At 40.7% G+C, this 20,199-nt stretch overlaps 2 protein-coding genes across 2 annotated transcripts in view; one reads left to right on the top strand and one right to left on the bottom strand.

Annotated features, from left to right (window-relative positions):
• LOC121352446 (netrin-4-like) overlaps nt 1-7,855 on the top strand; it is a 45,412-nt gene extending 37,557 nt beyond the window's left edge. The window contains exons 6-10 of the mRNA XM_041465399.1: nt 2,248-2,461; nt 3,153-3,289; nt 3,865-3,933; nt 5,079-5,249; nt 5,751-7,855. Coding sequence (XP_041321333.1) covers nt 2,248-2,461; nt 3,153-3,289; nt 3,865-3,933; nt 5,079-5,249; nt 5,751-5,887 — 728 coding nt within the window. The 3' untranslated portion in view covers nt 5,888-7,855. The remainder of the gene's footprint in view (nt 1-2,247; nt 2,462-3,152; nt 3,290-3,864; nt 3,934-5,078; nt 5,250-5,750) is intronic.
• Nucleotides 7,856-11,550: 3,695 nt separating this feature from the next.
• Nucleotides 11,551-20,176, bottom strand: CHCHD4 (coiled-coil-helix-coiled-coil-helix domain containing 4). The gene is made up of 3 exons (XM_041465437.1): nt 19,954-20,176; nt 18,038-18,136; nt 11,551-12,704 (listed from the first exon to the last, which is right to left on the bottom strand). The coding sequence occupies exons 1-3, from the start codon at nt 19,973-19,975 to the stop codon at nt 12,415-12,417; spliced, it is 411 nt and encodes a 136-aa protein (XP_041321371.1). The 5' UTR covers nt 19,976-20,176; the 3' UTR covers nt 11,551-12,414.
• Between the last annotated feature and the right edge of the window lie 23 nt (nt 20,177-20,199).

The following is a 20,199-nucleotide window of genomic DNA, read 5'->3' as shown; positions in this document are numbered from 1 at the left end:
TGAGCTGCCCATCTGTTAAGTGACTCTCACTGATGAAACCCAAAAACTAGAAATAAGAGGGATAAAGACAGACCCAGAGGTTGCAGAAATCGAAGGCATTTTAAGTGAAAACTCCACAGGCAGATGCTATACATTACAATATTACAGCGAAAACCATCCTGGATTCAAGTAACCGTGATGTTGGCAAACTCTTACTCCTTGTGTCTCAAACCTGTCTGCAGTGAAGGAAGGGTGTTTCCCGTCCTTATCTCCATACCTATGACATCCATTGTTTTCAGTGACTGACATAGAGTCTCTTTTTTTAGGGTGATGTAGTCAGCCCTGCAAAAATGGGGTGGGGGTGAAATCAAGTTTAGCAGCAAAAAACCAGACCTTCCTTTGAACCTGTCAGGGCTAATGAGCGCTTCAGTGTTCCACCTGCTCTCCAGAACTGACAGCACAAGCCCTGGGTGTGCTCCCAAAGTCGAGACTGCTCTGTGGCAAGCAGGGAGGCTGCTGCCCTGCGCCAGCCTGCCCATTGTGCCCAGCACATTGCCCATGGCAGCACGTGGCTTTTCTGTCCCTAGGCTGTTGTGCTAGAGTCCCCTGAGCACAACGGGCCCAGATCCATCCACAGCAGTATAATAATATTATTGAAGTTATTGGCATAAAGAACACAGGGCACTGGGGGGAAAAAATAACTATATGGCAAACAGATCATAAGAGAAATGCCCTTTAAAGAAAATTGCTTGCCCTTCTTCTTGTACTATTTTCAAAAGGTATTTTCTTTTCCTGAGTTTCAAATATGAGGTTGCAGATGAAAGTGAATCTGTCCCTGCTACATTTAAGATTTTATTTAGTCATATATTTGCCCCTTTCCTCTTCAAAAGTGATGTGTGGGATCAGAGTGTTCATTTAGTCTCTTATCTGGGAGCTCATGAAGAAAAGTAGTTTGATCAGAAACAATGATGGGCAAACTTCAAAAGCTTTGGAGATCATGTTTAGTTCAAATAATCATCCAAAAAGGCTGGCCTCTGATCCAAGCTATCTAAACACCTTAGGTGTCCAACATTTAACTGAAAATCTCTGTAAAAGCAGGCCTTACCCACACAATTTTTATTTCTTTCCTCTTCCAGATGGATGAAGTAGTGAGGCATTATCTTTTCAGTGCGCTATGAGTGAAAGTCAGGGCATACTGCATTCTTAAGAGAAAAGAGAGCTGAAATACGAAGGCCTGGAGTTCAGTTCTCATTTTGATCAAACTTGTCTGAACATCAGAGATGAGTGGGTTTGTTTACTGCTTGTATTTTACTTCTGCAGAGCTGCTGGCATCCCAGCCAGGTTCTGCCCTGATGGAGAGGAGTCAACTGTGCTGGCTTGCACCTCTCTGTACATCCCTCCCTGATGCTGTCACATCAGGAATGTACCAGTGGTGTGGGATTATGGCAATTTATTGTCTGTGCAGGAAGAGATGCCCACAGGAGCTGTAACTATCTGTTTTCCTGCCAAATTGCCTTGACTTGCTAGGCTGGTGTGAAACTGGCAACAGTATTTGAAAGATTTTGAGATTTTTCCTCCTATTTGCTCATTTTCAGCTACATGTAAAATACATCTAGTAAGTTTAGAGGTCTTCTCTCATTCTGCTAGCCTTCCTTGAAAAAATCTGCTCATGCATTTGTAAAAAAAAATAAATTATCAGTTTCTTTAAGCACATACAGTACTGCATGGTGTGATGTTTAGCACTTTAGAAAGGAATTTAAGGAATTTTGTGCACTCTTTGGAGGCAAAAATTGAAAATGCTTCAGGTCATCTGAACCACCTGTATAATCTGCATCTACCCCAGAGGAAACAGCAGTTTTGTGATCTCTGTGTTTACAGGAAAGGCAATGTAGGCAATAGCTGTAAATCTTTCCCTTGCCCTTGCTAGTGAATCTTTCTGCAAAACACTTTTAAAGGGGCACCTTCAAGCCCCTTTAAAAATGAACACACAGAGGAGGCTTTCTGGTATCACTTGAAAACCCTGTGTGGTCACAATTTGTGTAGTAGAGAAGGGCTGACTTTTATACACAAATGCTCATAGTTGTACTTGTTTTGCTTTGTCTAACCAACTAAAAAGAAAAAAAAAAGTGAATGTAGGCTGAAATGCAATGTTTACTAGTTCTGACTTAAAACTACGGGGCATGAAGTACATCAGCCTTGCAAAAATGTCACTTGAGCAGCTGACCCCATGGCACATCATTTGAATTGCCTCTTGCTGTGTGTCCACAGCCTGTGCCTGCCAGCCCATGGGTTCAGCCAACACCACGTTCAGCAGCAGCTGGAGATGCCACCCCCGGACAGGATTCTGCTACTGCAAGCCAGGAGTGGCAGGTCCCAGCTGTGACAGGTGCCTCGTGGGCTACTGGGGCTTTGGAGAAAACGGCTGCCGCCCCTGTGACTGCGCCAGAGACTGTGACCAGCGCACTGGGACGTGTCTCAATGGGTAAGGAAGCTCTGCTCTGGGTGCACTCTGAGATGGGACTCTGAAACGAAACAAATTCTGCAGCAATAACAAAAATTCAAAAAATAACAAAAAATAACAAAATATGGAGGGTGCACAATCATTTGAAAAGGTGGCTGTAAATCATAAAAGGTTCTGTAAGTTATATTTACACCTTTAAGTCCACTGCATTATTCAAGGCAGTCTTGAACAGATTAATCTTTGCAGTAATAACAGTCATTTCCACAACCCCATGGATATATGTCACGGTCTTTAAACACATCTTTGCTTTGGAAATAGATGGAAGAGTTGGAAGAGTCTGCCTCATTTATGCCTAGGGAAAAATGATTTGCTGAGCACTTGCAGTTCTACAGGTCCTGCAGCTGTCCTCAGGTCCCAGTGACATCAACAAGTGGTCACTAAGTTACATAATTTCCTAAAAACAAACAAACGTAAGCAAAAAAGGCCCAATTTATAGGTACATTAAAAAATGCTAAGTCAGCAGTGGGAGGCCTAAATAAAAGCCTAGACCTTGTGATCTCTCTATGTGGCATGAAGTCTCGCTCATATCTGCACTCCCAACCTGAAGAAAGCAAGCTCATCAGTCTGGGCACAGCCAAAGGCAGCTGTTTGTTTGTTTGTTTCCCTCCCCTGTGGTGCCCTAACACAATGCTGTGGTTTGTGTGTCCCCCAGCTATGACAGTGAGCCCTTCTTTAATGTCCCCATCGGGGGACGAATCCCTGACCTCGTCCAAGTGCCAAGCAACGAGAGCGAAGAGGAGTGGAAATGGAATGACCACGAGCAGGGATTTTCTGCACTGAGGCACCCAGGTAGAGCCCAGAGGTTGGGAACATTCAGTTGCCAGCTCTTTCAACCCTCCACCCTGACTGGATCTGCTCCACTTATCTCCAGCTTGTCTGTAGTATTTAAACAGTTCTGAGTTTTGCCTGCCCTGTAAAGATCAGCACTTGCCATCACCAGTGGCTTGGCAGAGTTAACAGTGCCACTTACTGCACAACTTGAGTTTTCTGAGGTGGATATTGCATTAACACCAGGAAGGATCAGCATTTTTTAGGTTATGGGATCAAACAAAGGTCTCATTACTTACATGATTTACAGCTGGATCTGATTCTTCCAAATCTCTTCACTAGGACCAGTTTATTAACTGTACAATAGACCTCATGTGGGCTGCATTTTACTTGACAGTGCTGATAAGATTTCAGAGTAATTATTTTATCATATAACAAGAAACACATTTGCAAATAACTGAGCTCACTCTCCAACTTATTCACAAGGTTCTTATATATAGATATCTAACTTCATAACTGATGATCGTTTGCTCTTCTTTTTTCTCTCATGCCCTGGCTCTTCTCCAACCTTTTGTGTTCTGGGGTTTCCCTGCTAGAAAAGTGTGTGTGCAAGGAGAAGGTGCTTGGAAGTGTCAGTGACTTCTGCCAAATGAAATATGCCTATGGTAAGTGGGAAACATGCCCCCAAGCTATGATCATTTCACAATGTTCCTGCTATCCATATTGTTAGCTGATAGCTATGAAAAATGACAGGATTGGTAAAGTCCTGAGAGGTAGGATTTCTTTTGCCTTTTTTGTCTAGCGACATGTCCATCTTCTGATCAGAACTTAAAAGTGTTTTCATGCAAAGCTCTGTAGTGTCTCCTTTCCACCCAGTTAATTTCCCTCTTTACAGCACGACGGTTGCTAGAATAATACTCAGTGGAATGACTGGCCTCTACATCAAGAAAAAATTATAAAAAAACCTCACATCTGAAATGCCCTTGCTTTTGCAGTCATTATGCAGGTCCCAATAGCTCATTTACCAAGACTGTATTTAAAACTGTTGTTTATGAACACCTGATTCATGCCATCACATGAAGCAAGAAAGGAAAGCTCTGGGATTCAGAGGTTTGATGTGCTTGTGGCAGGAGACAACAAAGCCTGCTTGAGGGGCTGATCTACATGAGCCTGTCATGCTAAAAAGTTATGGGATCCTACGAAATTAAACGGAACAGAAATTAATCATGGCAACCAGGTGTTGGACCACAAAACAAAAATAGTTCTGGTTTGTTGTGCAATCATGGAGTTTTAGTCATGTGACATGCCTAACAGGAAACTTCTTTACTTCCTTCCTGTAGACAGTCCCTTTTCACAGGACAGAATTTTCGAGAGACAAGTGTTAAAGCAAAGCACTAACATTTTCTAACTGGAAATATAAAGTGTAAAATCAGTGCTTGAAATCAGGCTGGTAGCTGCAGGTTGGGGTTTTACACCCTTCCTTTTGTATACATACAAGTGCTTTCCTAGAATTTCCAAGTGTTTGACATCAGCCCATTAAAAACTAGTTGCTAAATAACATGGCAAAAGGATGAGGTAACTACTTAAAAAGAAAAATCCAGTTTTTATTCTACTTAAAAAGAAAAATTCCAGGTTTTATTTAAAAGATCCATCAGTGAAGTGGACAAGCACTGTACTTTCTGTACAATTGCACTTTGGGGGATTTTTCATGTCTTCTTTCAAGGTGTTAAAATTCTACCTTTTGGCAGCATTAACCAAAATTCATTTAGAAATTCATTGTTGGTCTATATTTGGATATGTTTTCTGGCAGTAATAAAAGCAAGAATCCTGTCTGCTCATGACAAAGGGACCCATGCAGAAGTTGTTGTGAAAGTAAAGAAGGTCCTGAAATCAGGCAAAGTGAAAATTGCTCGGAGCAACAGAAGCATTTACCCAGAATCCTGGACCAACAGGGGCTGTACATGTCCCATTCTCAATCCTGGTAAGGACAAAATACTCACTGGGGCTTTTGCTTCCCGTTTTAACAGTGCTTGGGAATATCAGCTGTGATCAGCCTTTCTGGGGCAGCATCCTTTGATTCATCCTCACCAAAGCATGTTTGCTTTCCAGCTCACAGTGCTCAAGGAGGGTGGTAAAGGCCAGGAGGGGGGCAAAGGCATGAGCAGCAGCTGCCACGTCCCAGCAGATCTGTGTGCTGAACCTCAGTGGAATTAAATAAATTTCATCAATCAATTTGTAGTTGTAACCCCTGAGCACATCCCTGACACCAGTGAATCTGTGTGCCCAGGAGCCAGCAGTGACAGTATGCACAGAAATTTTATACACATAAGATGGCACATGCATAAACTGGATGAAATTGGCAAAGGTGCTGTATGCCAGATCCGTATGAAATAAAGAAATTCTGGTTTGGTTCTTTCTTATTCTATTTGCTACATAAGGGTTTTCCCTTTTTCTTTTTCTTTTTTTTTTTTTTTTCAACTAGGTACTGACTATCTCATAGCAGGCCAGGAGGACTCTAGGACTGGCAAACTCCTCGTGAACATGAACAGCCTGGTGAAACCCTGGAAGGCATATTTGGGAAAACAAGTATCAGATATTCTTCGAACTGGATGCAAATAATTTCTGCTTCAGAAATTACAGTGCTGGACTTTGCCTTTTAGTAACACTGCAGTGAAAGGTGTAGTTAGTTCAAGCATTCCCATTCAACATGCTCCTAGCTGAAACGAGGAAAGCGGACTTGCCATCCCTCCTTTCATGTGCTTAGACAGGAAACTCGGGACATGACTACTTTTTAAAAAAAAATGCACAGCCTTATCATACAAAATTACCTAGTGCATCATATATAGATCACAAGTCAGTTCTTCACTTGAGCCTGATTCTAGCCAGAATCATTTTACAAGGCAAAACTAAAGATATGGACTAGTGTTTCCATACTTCAGGTCAGAGTCTGATATTAATATGCATAAACTGCTTTCATAATACATTCATTACTGGACTGTAATTTTCTTAATAAGTGACCACTAAAAGGCAGCAATTTCTTTCAGCTTTACAAGTGGCATAATACTAAATAAGCATACAAGAGAGCTCAAACTGATTTACCATCAGCCTGTAATTATGCCAATATAATAGGCTGCTTTCTAGAAGACAATATTATCCCGCTGCCTACCAGAAACAAACATGTGGCTTATCTTGGGACACTGTCCTTTAGAGATGTGCACTGCTATCATCAATGCTTAGTGCTGAGCTCTGCTGCAGAAACCACCTTGGCTCAAACTCCATTCTAAATCCAGCTCTGTGCTGTAGTACTTAGTCTGCAACACCACAAAGGTTTCACAGCAATAACTACAAATAAGCCTTAATTATAGGAAAAAGCCAAAGTGTGAGGAACTAGCAGCTGCTCTAATTTGAAATGGTGACACTACAAAAGCCACAAAGCAGAAACAGGAGGTAAACGGATTGGCTGGAGCATGTATCAAATGAGGTAAGCTGTAGTTCTGGGAGAGCAACCTGGCTGTTCCAACTGTGCTCAAGACCACTGGCCCTCAATTGCACTTAGTGCTTTCATTGTGCTTTATTTCTCCTGGTCACACTTCAGGGTAAGATGCTGAAGCTCTGCTTCCTTCCCGTAGTGCCTGAGGATTATTTCTCCCTCTGCAGAAGTACAGGAGTGGTAACATCTGCACTCCAGGTAAAATTAGTTCTGCTCTGCAAAAGCATTATTTCTAAATCAATTTTACCCTACAGTAATCAAGAGGTAGCTACTTAAATTCTTCCCTAACACAGAATTTTGAGGAAATTGAAGTTTGAGATGTGTGTCCCCTGTTTAAGGACTCACAACCAAATGAAGTTGGTTGGAGCAACTCTCTTCAACTAAGAAAAAAACTACAATTAATCAATCTATATTCTTTCAGGGAGTTACAGAGAAAGAGAAGCACACATGCTACTTTTGCATGTTTCAATTCCATGTCTAATTTTTAATGCTCCTAGGGAAGAAGAGATGTTTTCATTTAACACTGTCTGACTGGTAAGTGGGACACCCAGAAACCCTAATACCAATGCAGAACAATGGAAGTCCAGCCTACAACTTAGGCCATCATTTTGTTCTCTTTACCAATGAGAATGTAAAAATTCAGCCTCTTCCATTCTATTTACTGCTATTTTACTTTGACTTTCACATTGACTGAAAAGCAGAAATATCCTCAGCTCATTTGGAAATGGATGACAGGCAGATCTTTAGGGGAAAAAAAAAGCTCCAATTTGTTTCCTAACAGGACATAAACAGTGTTTCTAGTGTTTCTTCCTCTCTCCTTTTCAGAAAATTTCCCTTCCTCCGCTGCTTTCCCCCATTTAATTTCATAATTTATTTGTTGTTACCTAAACTGGTATCCAACAATGTGGCATCTCCAACAAGCTATTTAATTAATGCAATAAAACACTTTTTAACCAAGGCATTTGGCAGAATTTGAAATGTCAGCCTTATGAAATTAGGAGCCCAGCAACTGCTTTCTTTACTGTCTCCAGCAATTGTCTCACAACAAAAAGATTAACTAGTTCTCTTTCAAATATCAATAAAGACCTGTACATGAATTTACAGTCTAATCTCAAAGGGCCTCTCACAAGAAATGAAGTTCAAGTGTAGGTTTAGAATTAAACTAAGGAATGGGCTTTTCAACAGAGGCCATTTTACCTGTAGGGGATCTTATTTAATGACAATGAGGATATTTCATGTTGGTTTATAGTGAGCACCATATTAAAGCAAACACCTCTGTTCCACTTTTTGTGCCAGACTGGTGGTTTTGTGGGGAGGGTAAACATCTGCATAGTTCTGTGAATAAAAGTTATTTTTTGACACCTTCATTTACTAGCATTAATAGCTACTGCTAGTAGAAATACAACTTGGAACCACAGATTTAGAAATCAAACACCCATTTTCCATACAGCATCCTATGAAGGGAATGAGTGCACTGTGAGGGGATGGTTTAACTTTCTAGGAGCTGAAGGAACTTGGAACATTCAGAACAAACAACTGGACCTGTCACACAAGGTACAACAAATCCTACGTTCACCTACCCTTCACATCATTGCTGTGTCATCTGGGTTAATATGCACTGTGGAATCACCACAAATCATCCTGTGCTCCTTGTTTTGGCCCTCCTGAGCTGTCTGCTCACAGATCATCAGTACTGATTTACAATAAGCCATTTCAAAAACAAACATTGGTGCTATAATCAATGCTGCACTCCTCTACTCTTCCCCTGTTGGGTGTGTCTTCTCTCAGCTCCACCATCACCAACACAACATCAGCTCCAGAGGGGTTAAAAGCAGTTGAAAAACAACTGCAGACAGGCTCCTGTTCAACAAAATGAAATCATGTCCAGTGAAGAGAGCTGACTAGGAATAAATGACAAACTGCTGGTAGCTTCTCTACGCTGTCCCACACTAACACTGATAGAATTTTAATGAGGTAAAACAGGAGTCTAGAAGCACACTAATTCCTTTTTTTGCCTCCCTAGGAATAAGTAGGTTCATTGAGGTGTGATCAGATCAGTGCCTCAGATAAACAGGAGACACTGCTGTCAGGTTAACAAGCACACTCAGTCAGAACTGCACAGGATATAGATCTTGTTTCCAAAACAGCCCTGCCAGATCCCCAGATCTAGTGATCCCTACAATGGCCTGCAAGATAAACGTCTCCTTCCAGCCACCATTTTGTTCATCATTCCTTTTGCAGGCAGAAAGAAAAATAAATTATTTTTGCACCTGAAGCAAGGCCATACCTCTAAGAAAGTTAATATACACAAGTTGAAGTCAGGTCTCTGCAATATCCTCAGGCTGTACTGTAGAGAACAGCAGAAAAAACTACTGAGTAACTTTTAATTCTGAAAATGCAATTTTGTCTAATTTTAACTATTTTTCAGTATATTTTATGTTTTAGAATATATGTTTACATGCACCACTGATTCAAGTTTAAGTGGATTGCAGGAACAATCCCATCCTAACAAGCAAGTTACATATGAATTTGTGGCCTGCACCATGCAGGAATTGCAGCCAGCTGATAACAGTTCACCCAGTCCAGTGCATCAGAACAAGGGTATGCAAAAACTGAAGAATGGTTAAAACTGAAAAGCTGGAATATTACACAGCAATATGGTACAAGGGAGTATTTTGGCAGCAATGGTGAATACAATTAAAACCATGTCTTTTTATTCTAAAAACTAAACAGAGCAAATTCAATTGGAATTCTATCTATATGTAACTGTTTGAGCTAAGTAACTTGGATTGGAAAGATATTCTAATACATCCAGAAGTGCTTCATGTATTGTTAACAGTTTCTTTAGCTATACTTTTTATAAACATTTAATCACACTCAGCACATAAGCTTTTGTAGGCCAAAGATCAACTAAGGGCATAGAATTAAAGAGCAATTCTTTCATAATGAAAGATTTCTTTATCCCCCAAGAACTACTTGTGACTTGACATAGCAGTGCCTATGACTTGACAAAAGCACCTGATAACATAAAATCAGTATGAAATTACTCTATAAACACAACTGCACAAACACATTTGAATCTACTACTCTCTCTCTCCAAGAACCAGCAGCTCAGTGATGACAGACAGGAAACCAAGATATTATTTATAAAATAAGAAACACATCACAACAAGAAATATGCAACACTTAAGTTTTGTATTCACACAATAAAAATGCAACTTACCATCTGCTTATTTCACAAGCTTGTCACATATTGCCAAGGATCATTTTATCATCTTTATTATATATTAACATAACCACTGATTTGGGCATGTAAATATATGAGGAAAACCAGACAACTAAAGCAGTGCTAGGAAACAGAAACAAGGAGTTACATTATCTACGTATTCACAACTGCATGAGTTTACATAGCAAAAAAAAATTCCACAAAGAACTATTTAGGATTAAAGCTACGCCTTCCTTTCTCAAAACACTTCAAACACATCACACAGTGCTTTTCATAGTTTCTGGTGTAAGATCCTTACACACATTTCATATTTGTACTGGATGCAGCACAACAGGTTACCAAGCCACAAGAGTCAGAAAGAAGCAAATCCATCCTGAACACACCTTCCAAAGCGTCAGATTATGCCCCAAGTTCCCTCTGTCAGCATTAGGTGCACATCCCTACCCACTGTACGCCAAGATCCTTGCATTTTATGTTTTGTACACAGATGACACAAATACAGTTATACAGGATAGATCCAAACACTTCAGAGCACAAAGGCAATGTGGGAAAGAAAAGCACAGCAAAAAAGAAAGAAGAGGCAACTTGTTAGAACAGGGCACCTCTTGACAAACAGCTCTTGCTTCCTCACAGAGTGCACTAGATTTCCATTTGAACAACCAGAAGCTTGGGTGCATGTGATTTTTTTCTAATTTGGTGCCCAGTACTCATCTATTGCCATTTGCATGGCCCAACTGCCTCAGTGCCAAAGATTATCTCTGCTGCTTTTGTGCCAGTTTACTCAGGTTAACTTGGCACTTGGCTTCTCGTGCCTGAAAGAGCCACACTGAGAAGTTCTGTGTCCCTTTGTTTCTTTGGAAAGCAGCGATGCCTAGAGTCCCTGCTATCACTGCCCTCAGAACAAAGTTGTTGTCAGCCACTTAACTGCCTAGAAATTTTCTTCTGAGGATCCAACAGCTGCACTGAAATACAAACACCTCAAACACACTGTAAAGTGCAATACAGAATTAATGCTGCTGGGCACTCCAGAGTGCTGCCCACAGAGAAAGGCAAGTGTTTAAACATTGCTGGACTTTGTGAGCTGCATTACTGACACTACAACCTTTTATGCTTTGGGTGAGGTAGCCAACAGAAGGAGAGAAAAAACCAAACAACCACAGCCACAATCTCTTTTGAAATAGAAATCTCACAGCCTATCTTTTGCTCAGAAAGACAAACAATGCAGTATAGCTTATCTACAGCTATTGAATAATAATGAACTATTAAATTATTTGTACCTCTTACATAATTTTCAAATACTTTAATAGCTGTTCATGTTTATTTGCTGGTTCATGATCCAGTCTACTACAGCTACTGAAAAAGCTTAGGTTTTTTATGCCTTTCTGCCTGGGCTGCGGAGAAAATAAGACAAGAATAAAAATTTGACAAGATGGAGCAACTGATCTTCACAAGCCACAAATTCATTTGAGGGCAGCTTACAGCACAGAACAGTTCTCAAATCCAATCAGTGTTAACAAAAAAACAACCAAACAAAACACCACACCACAAAGACACAGGAGCTTCCAGTGAGGGTAAAAAGTATTTGCTTTTTAATATGCACTTAAGTCACAGTATCTGTCATGAGATCATTACACCAGGTAACAATTTACTTTATCTCAAAGTATTTTACAAGTGCCCATCTATACACTGAAGGAGAAGGTAATAACCAAAGGGACCCAAAAGTATTTTCAGAGCAAAACTAAAGCCAGTGACCAACATTCTTTGCATTCATCTTAATCATCAGTTGCACAACACACCATTTTTAAAAATGCAAAAGGCATCACAGTAAGTAAGTGAAATCAAAGAAGATGTGCATTTCATCATTTTCCTGGCAGTCCTGATCTGATGCCAGCAGTAAAATGCAACCATAATCTAGTAAGACCATTTGAAATTATTTTAGAAATTCTAGATCTAGACCATTTTCAATGTCTTGCATCACTCTGGAAAAAAATCTTAAAGGAAAAACAATAATTTAATGTAATTTCTATTGACAGAACAGAATACATTAAATAAAAAGCAGCTACTGATCAGAACATACTGAAATGAAGACAGACCTGGTGTGCCAGTGGAATTTTAGTTGAAAGCTATGTACTTCAAGACATTATTCAAGTCAAAACTCAAGGAAAACTTGAGGGTAAAGAACAGCTGTTAAAGTTTTAACTGTGTCCAAAACCAGGTTACACAGTACATACACACACTCACTCCTCTTTTTGCGGTATTTATTTGCAAGGCTGAAGCTCTGAAATTTCTCCTTCAGGAATAAATTATTCATTATGATACAGTGCACAGAATATGGTGAAACATTCCCTCACTACTCAGAAGACAGACACACTGCAGAAGTCCATGTCTCTGAAAATGAGGAATGGAGACAACAGCCTCCTTGCATCTTCATTAGCTGGATCCCTCCTCCTCTTTGGCAGCAGAGGCCTCCATAGAGGCAGCTTCCAAATCTTTGCTGGACTTCTCATCATTTTCATCCTCTTGAGGGTAAAGATCTGGGTATTTTTGCATGCATTCCTGCATGGCACGGAATTGGTCCACACAGTCTGATCCCTTTATTTCTTCTGTGCTATAGTGGAAACAAGAAAAGGCTGACTTGAACTGCTCCCCACAGGGACCACTAGCCATTCCACCCAGACATGGGCAATTCCAATTGATATCTCCATTGGGCAATATCAATCCTGAACAAACAAGAGAGAAGAAAAGTTAATGCACCTTTCAAACATTGATTTCACTCAGTGACAGCTGCTGGGCTACAGGTGTGAACTCAAGCACTTATAATGCCACCTTAGTTCTGTAGCTTCAAGGCTGATAAACACCTTTCACTTCCCAGCCAGTCTGTTTCATGCTCTGATCTGTATAATCCTTTAATGGGCACAAGTGAGATTAGCTCTCTATCCATCTCTGAATTAAGTCCTTCTCCCTGGACTACAGACCACTGAGAATATTCTAAGGGAACTGCAAAACAGATGGAAGACAAGTCAATTGATTTGCCAGACTCTGTCAGGGGAACAAGCAAGCATTAAAATCATTCCATACAAATAGTAAGGCTTTAAATCCAGTACTAAGACTAGAAATCTTTCAAATCAAATCGAATGGATGCATTTTTCTTCTTGTTTGAAATAAGCTCTGAAATAATAACTTTCCCCCTTCAAATTTCAATTGGAAGACCTGAATTGTAAAAACAAAAATCAGTGTATTTGTAAAGATTAACAGAACACAAGGAACAGCAAGCCTAGAGCAAGCCTGCCTGTCTGGCTGCCAGAAACCAAATTGTACTTTAGAACACAACTGAAAGAAGTGTCACTTCAGACTCTAAACTGGAACAGCTGTAAACCTCTGCTCTGGAACAGTCGAAGTCCTGACAGAAGAACTTCACTGATGGACTGGCAAGGAGAAGATTCAAGGGCCGCTGCTCTTCTAGGTGGGAACTGATTTATACAATGAAAGTCAAACAGCAAGTTGAAGAACTCCTTTCCTCTGATTTTAGAAATTCAATGTAACAGACTTGGTCCTGTGGGCTTCTAGAGTCTCTAATGCAATAAATACATCTCCATTTCCTTTCTCTACCTGGTATGAACATACACAAGTATGTTCATCTATCAAGAACAAGAGAACTACTCTGCTATGATCCAAGCTGCTTTCTTCTACACTTAAACAGTGTGCTCTCCTCCTCCTCCTCTTTAGCAGACTTTTCTAACTTCATCTCCAGGCTGAGTTTCTGCGGAAGCTGACATCATGTGCACAAACCTTAAATTTAAGCACCTTGCCTTTACAAAGGGGGTATGAAAATAGCACTAGCAGACAAAAAAGTTGAATTAATTCTGATCCAAATATGAAATTATATTTAAGACCTGCTACAACTTGACATTACTTAAAATACTGTCACAGAATTCAATAAACTTATTTCTTGTCTTTTTCCTGTGGATTAAGAAAGTTCCAGACATGTATTTCACTCCCAGGTACAATTCCTTGGACACCAGGCTGCAGTGTCATGAATCTTGACTCGTACAGCAAAAGCAGCCCAATTGCTATATTAAAAGGAATATTTTATTGTGATTTGCAATTCATCAGTAATATTCACTGTACTGATAACATACACCTAATCCAATGCATCACAGCATCTTAAGCTGCCTGGAGGAGAAACAGGACTTCTGAGACAAGATAATCAGTGGCTGGTGTCAGATTCCTCATTGCCAAGGATGACATAAAGCAGAAAGATGTTGATCATATGGTGTAGAAGAAATACAATTTGCTTTGTAAACTAGATTTTGCAGTCCTATATTCCTCCTCACTAACACCAACTAGTCATTTAAGGTCATTTTTCTAGCACTTTAAGTAGAAAAAAAACACCATCTGAAATGTTCCTGAAGACACCAGAGCAATAGAATTACTTGTAAAATAATTATCTTAAAATAGATTGCTCCTTTTAGAACCAGACCTGCCTTGTAAACATGCAAATCTTACTGTGATTTATCCCATAAACACCACATTCTATGGTACCACAAGATCACTGACCTACACCTGTTTTACCACTGAAATAGCAACAGTTTCAGAAGTTCTGTGTACAGAAACCATGCTTTAGAAAAACAAACAAAAATACAGATGAATAAAGCAAGCATTTCCTCATTCATAATTACAGCAGAATTCACACATCAATGAGTAAGTCCACCAGCAAGCTTAGAACACAATTAAATTGGAAACAGATTTCATCCATTGCTCTTCCTGAGTTGCAAGCCTGCAATAGAAAGGATTACTATTTTTAATTAAAATTTAATTCAAACTTCTTTCAAATGCAGCCTGAACCTCACTGATCCAGTGAGTCACAACCTACTTGAACCTGCACTCGTGGAAGAAAAAAATAACCCTGTTTACATCACTGCAGATCAAGACTTATGTGAGCAATTGATTGCTGACACCACACAACCTAACGTGTCATGGCTTATGGAAGCTGCTCATGTCATGGCCAAAGGCAGGCCCACCTGCATCTGTGTCAACCCTTGTCTTTGGACAGGCTGGTATGAAGCCCCACTGCTGTTCTGAGAAGAGTTTCTTCCCTGCAACATGACAAACACTCCAATAACAAGTTTGTCTGCCAAGGATGCACAGTGTAAGATGACAGGAAGCAGGATTGAAGGGGACATCATTAGTCATAGAAACAGTCCTGTATATCTGATCATTCATCAAGATCTCTCTTAAAAGAACGTGGAGTTTTGCTTCATCAGTCCCCTCTAGAAACCACTTTAAAACTGTTTATAAAATAAGATGACAGGAACAAGTCTGGAAAAACAGAAGGGAAAGACCAGCAACAATCTGTGTTTGAGGTCCAATTCCACAAGCACTTTTATCCAACTTTCCCATCACAGCTGTAACACTAATAAAAACCACTTTGCATGCATAAAACTCATCATTGCCTTCTTCATATAAGCTTAATAAAATAAAAAATTATTCGAACTGAAGGCAGCCAAGATGTCAGTGAAAACCAGGAATCTTTCATGTTTAAATTCCACCATCTGCAACACATAGGACTAGAAAGATGCTTTACAGTAACAATACTATTTCAAAACCGCTGCAAATGAATTCTTAACTTGTTTCCATCAGCCACAGCTGTCAAAAGGCACAGACAGTGAACTGTGATCTTCACTGCAGTATGAAATCCTAACCTGAACTTACTCCAGTTTGTCTGCCCTTCCATTTCCCATGGCTTTTTTTCTTTCAGTGTTTTTAGCTTAAAGTGAGCCATTAACATTTTGCCTACCAAAATCACCCAGCTGATACAACAACAACAACAAAATATTGACAGAAATAAGAGCAGTATACAGCTGGTTTTTATCCTAAGGGAAAGAGAACACAAGTTTTCGTGACCAATCTACTGGTTCAAGTAAACTGCTCAAAGACTAATGTCTGATAATGTCTGGGACAAAATAACAACTATCAAAAACTACCAAATACCAAACTAAACGTTTATATCAAGTATGAAAAAGGCCCCTACAAAAAAACAAAACCTCAAACACAAGTTTCAGGTGTATTGGAAAACAATGCAGATAATGGCAGGTCTATATAATTCATCTATTCTTTCCCAGATCTGACTGGTCTCTTTGGCAGAGCAGAAAAGATGAAGAGTCCTCACAGTTGATTATACAACACTGGAAACCAAGTCTTCTATTCCAAGTAGAAGCTAAATTAGAAAACCCTGCATGTTATATTACGTACAGCAAAACCCTTCCCAATTTTCTTTTGAATAAAAGCCATGCAAGCCACAGCTTCAGCATTTCAACATATTCCAAACCATTTTATCCATGTCTGTCCTGCCCATAAGCTTCACTCCCTACCACCACAGTCTGTGATATTTCTCTCTTCTGATCTAATGCACTGTAGCCCTGGGTCATGCAAGTACTTTTTCAGACTTTAAAACGTGGCAGTAATTTACCACATACTAAGAAAATCACACAACAAGAAATCCCCACCAAAACTTACTGACAGTACTTAGGCATAGTTTGTAATTTCTCATTTTCAATCCCACAGACACACACTGTAAGGTGACATAAGAAGCTCCTGGCTTTCCCCCTTTCTTCTCTGATCTACTGTTGAGGAAGAAAGTGACTTAACATTCTGTAAATGCAGGACTGCTAGGAAACAAATCCCATCACCTCTCCTTCTCACCACAGCCTTTCCATGTCCAGCAAAACACACATAACAGCAATCAACTGATACGGCGTTTAAACAAAAATAAAGTGGGTTTTTTTAATTTTCACTAGTTTATTACCCTAATGTATGTCACAGCAGGTCATCAACAGACTTACCAGTTCAAGTGAGAAAAACTTTTGGATATATAACTGACTACATAGAGCTGTAATGAAGCCAAAGTAGGCAGATAAATGCAGTAACATTTCAACACAAATCTATGTACGAAAAAAGTTAATTACATAGGAAGGTGTGTTTCAAATTACAGTACACACCATATCAGCTAACAAAGAGACCCTGTGAGCTCCAGCTGCTAAACTGCTTAAATGCTGCCCTCTAAAGGTCTCTGAGACACTTCAGAAAGCATAACTTTCACTTTCTAGCTAAGTTTCGAAGAGTCTGAAGAATTTACTTCAGCTTCAGTTGAGCTGAAACCGATGAAATCCCTTCACACAAAGTGAAGAGACCAAAAGCTCTGTAAACACAGAGGCAATTAAAAAAAAATTATCCTAAACTCACCTTTTCATGATAAATATTAACTCAGGGCAAAATTTATTAAATCATCTTTATTGGAAGTATACTTCATTTACCCATTATTTAAAATCTGCAACCAGAATATTGTAAGTTGATCTCAGAAGTATTCTGCTCTCCTAAATCTCTATTTGCAGGTTGGATATACTTTGTACAAGAATTGTAATCTTCATGAAAAATTTTATCTTTTCAAGGCATGATTACAGTTGAAAACTCAATAATTTTAACTTACCCATCATGTGCCACCAAAAGATATTGATTATATTGCTACCAGTATAGTACAGATTAGCCAGGTATTATTTTATATTAAATCAGATATTGAGAGATTGCCTTATGAGGCAATTTCAGCTGCTCACAGGCAGGTGAGCAACTCACATCAATGACAGTGATACGTAACTCACTCCAGTTTCTCTGAAAATTGCATGCTGTAACTTAAAACAGAGGAAAAATTACCATAATTTTCACCTGATTAGGCTCTAACTTTATTAATAACAGGAAAAGGTATCCCAGCATATCTGTGGCCACTAACCAAACTAAAAGCCATCAACTGAATATTTGAATAGGCCACTAAGAAAAATCATTCCAAGTGCAGAAAAATAAATACTGGAAGAAAGTGTGTCATTAGTGATGTCCTAAGCTGGCAGTTAAAACTGCCAAGAGTTTGGGTATTTACTGCATAAGCAGCTACCCTCAGTCTTTAAATATGCTTAAGTTTTTCTAATTCATGCAGGGTTTGTTTTCTGTTGGATTTATGTATGATGGAACACCTCCTACTCTCGTTCTGCTGCTCACTACTGACCTTGCTCTTCGTAAGGGTCATCTGGATCATCTGCAACCAGCTCAGCACTGCTCGGTGTCTCATGGTCCTCCTTGGTTGCAAATATTATTCTGTCTTTTCCTACCATGGAGCAGACAGGAAGCAAAAGTTCAGAGAAATGTGAGACAGAAAAGAGGGATTTACAAAACTGCAAAACACTACAAGGTAATGAGATATTCAATGTGATTCACTAATATTGAGAATGAACTGTTGTACTTAACAATCACCTTCAATGAGAACAGTTACTAACTAGTTCAGAGGAACACATACACACTGAAATTCTGTTATTCTAAAGCTCCAATTTTCACAGCAAAGTCCTGTAATAAACAATACAGTTTACTAAACTGCTAAGTTAAAAATCTGTTTCAAAACAAACTTAAATTACTCCAACACCAGGACTAACACAGGTGACCAGTTTAGAATTTAAAAAAAAAAAAAAAAAGTGAAAGAGAAACTATAATAGATAGCAGCTAAAGTGTTCAACAGGAACTTATCAATAACAGTGCTTTTGCTAAAGACTAGTGTAATATTTCACACTAATCACCTTAATTAAAAACAGAAGATAGCCATCACCATATAGAACTAACTACACTGAAAGGCGCTGTGAACATTACAAAGGATGGAAATCCAATGGAGCAAATTTCCTGCTCTTAATTTAACTAAAACATTCCATAGCGAGGTCGGGGGAGGCTTGGCTGGAAACTTCAGTAGTTTTAGTTTTCTAACAACCCTGCAAAGCTCTAACACACACTCTGAATGTAGAAAAAATGGTAAATTCCCCAAGAATTTTCCAAATTCATAAAGGCCACTACAGTAACTTGGCATATTAGAAATTAGAATCTCCTGGCCCCTCAGTGTGACCTCAGCCAGCAGATGTTCAGTAACTTAACCTTGCTCAGTAACCATGCATTTAAACACGTCTGAAAAACAGATAAATCTAAGACTTAAAAAACGGAAAGAGTTTTCTGACAACTCTGCACTGTACTCCAGCAAACTTTACAATGTGGAATGTTCAGTCATTTCTTATATGAAAGGAGTGAGAAACACATGAACTCTAACCCCGTCACTGCAATTTTGTAGGGTTGCATAAGGCAACTTACAGATATTGCAAAATTAAACAAAGCACAGCATAAATCATAAAAGAGGTCCCTACATTATGACCACCTCAATACCGTTTATAGTCTGTGTCCTAGTTTATAACTTATAAGTGACATTTAGAACTATTGGTGGTTGTTTTCCAGTCTGAAACTTTACATTCAGCCACTTCGCATTTCTTAAGAGAGCAAGTATACTTATTTATATATAAGTAGACACAGATATGCATCTAGATATTTACCTACTCATCTCCCACTTTAAGAGGTGGTCAAGGCTCATAAATACCACCACCTATACAACATGATACAGATCCAGAAAAGCTCGCACTCTACCCACCCTGTCCATCGACCTTAAAAAGGCAAAACCCCACACCTCTGGCCACCCAGCTAGGCTGGGATAAATTTAACGCCTGCGGGCAGAAGGCGCTGCGCGGCCGGGAGCTGCCCTGCCCGCACGCCTCAGCTGCCCCGCGGCCACACACGGTCCCTGCGGGCACCTCCGGCCGCTCCCGGCCCGCCGCGGGGCCTCACCGGCCCCACCGCCCGGGACCGCGCTGCCGCCTCATGGCCCCGCCGCCCTTCCCGCCCTCCGTGAGGAGAAAGGTCAGCGGAGTGAAGCGAGGCAGCGCTGCCGCCGCCGCCACACACGGACCGCGGGCGGCCGCCGCGCTGCTCTCTACTCCGGCTGCGCCTTCCCCTCACGGGCTGCGGGGAGCGGGCGGTCACGCCGCGGCGCACCCACCCCCGGCCGCCCCACGGCGAGTCTGCCCGGCGGGGTGACATTGGGAGGACACTGGGGCGCACCTTCCTGCCTGCAGTAGGACATGGCGGAGCCGGCCGGTGCCTTCCTCCGCAGCGCGCCGCACACGGGCCCCGCCGCTCCGCTCCTGCCGTCCCGCCAGCACCGCTCGGGCAGCGCCGCGCCGCTGCTCCACGCCGCGACCTCCCGCCTCCGGAAGCGCCTTCCCGGCCCGGAGGCGGCCGCTGACGCACCTCCTGCCGGCCGCGGGGCTCCGCCAGGCCCGGCCCCGCCGCACTACAGCTCCCGCC

The sequence above is a fragment of the Pyrgilauda ruficollis genome, unplaced genomic scaffold (genome assembly GCF_017590135.1).
Source record: "Pyrgilauda ruficollis isolate IOZ18807 unplaced genomic scaffold, ASM1759013v1 scaffold10, whole genome shotgun sequence".
Lineage (NCBI taxonomy): Eukaryota > Metazoa > Chordata > Aves > Passeriformes > Passeridae > Pyrgilauda > Pyrgilauda ruficollis.
Note: the sequence above shows the minus strand (reverse complement) of the source record. Positions and strands in the feature narration are given on the sequence as shown.

Bases quoted from the DNA above. Each gene is read 5' to 3' on its own strand.
- CHCHD4 (XM_041465437.1), bottom strand. From the start codon at position 19,975: ATGTCCTACTGCAGGCAGGAAG. The intron at 18,137-19,953 runs GTGCGCCCCAGT...GCTCCATGGTAG, and splicing joins GTCCTACTGCAGGCAGGAAG to GAAAAGACAGAATAATATTT. The intron at 12,705-18,037 runs GTCAGTAGTGAG...TTGTTTGTTCAG, and splicing joins TGACCCTTACGAAGAGCAAG to GATTGATATTGCCCAATGGA.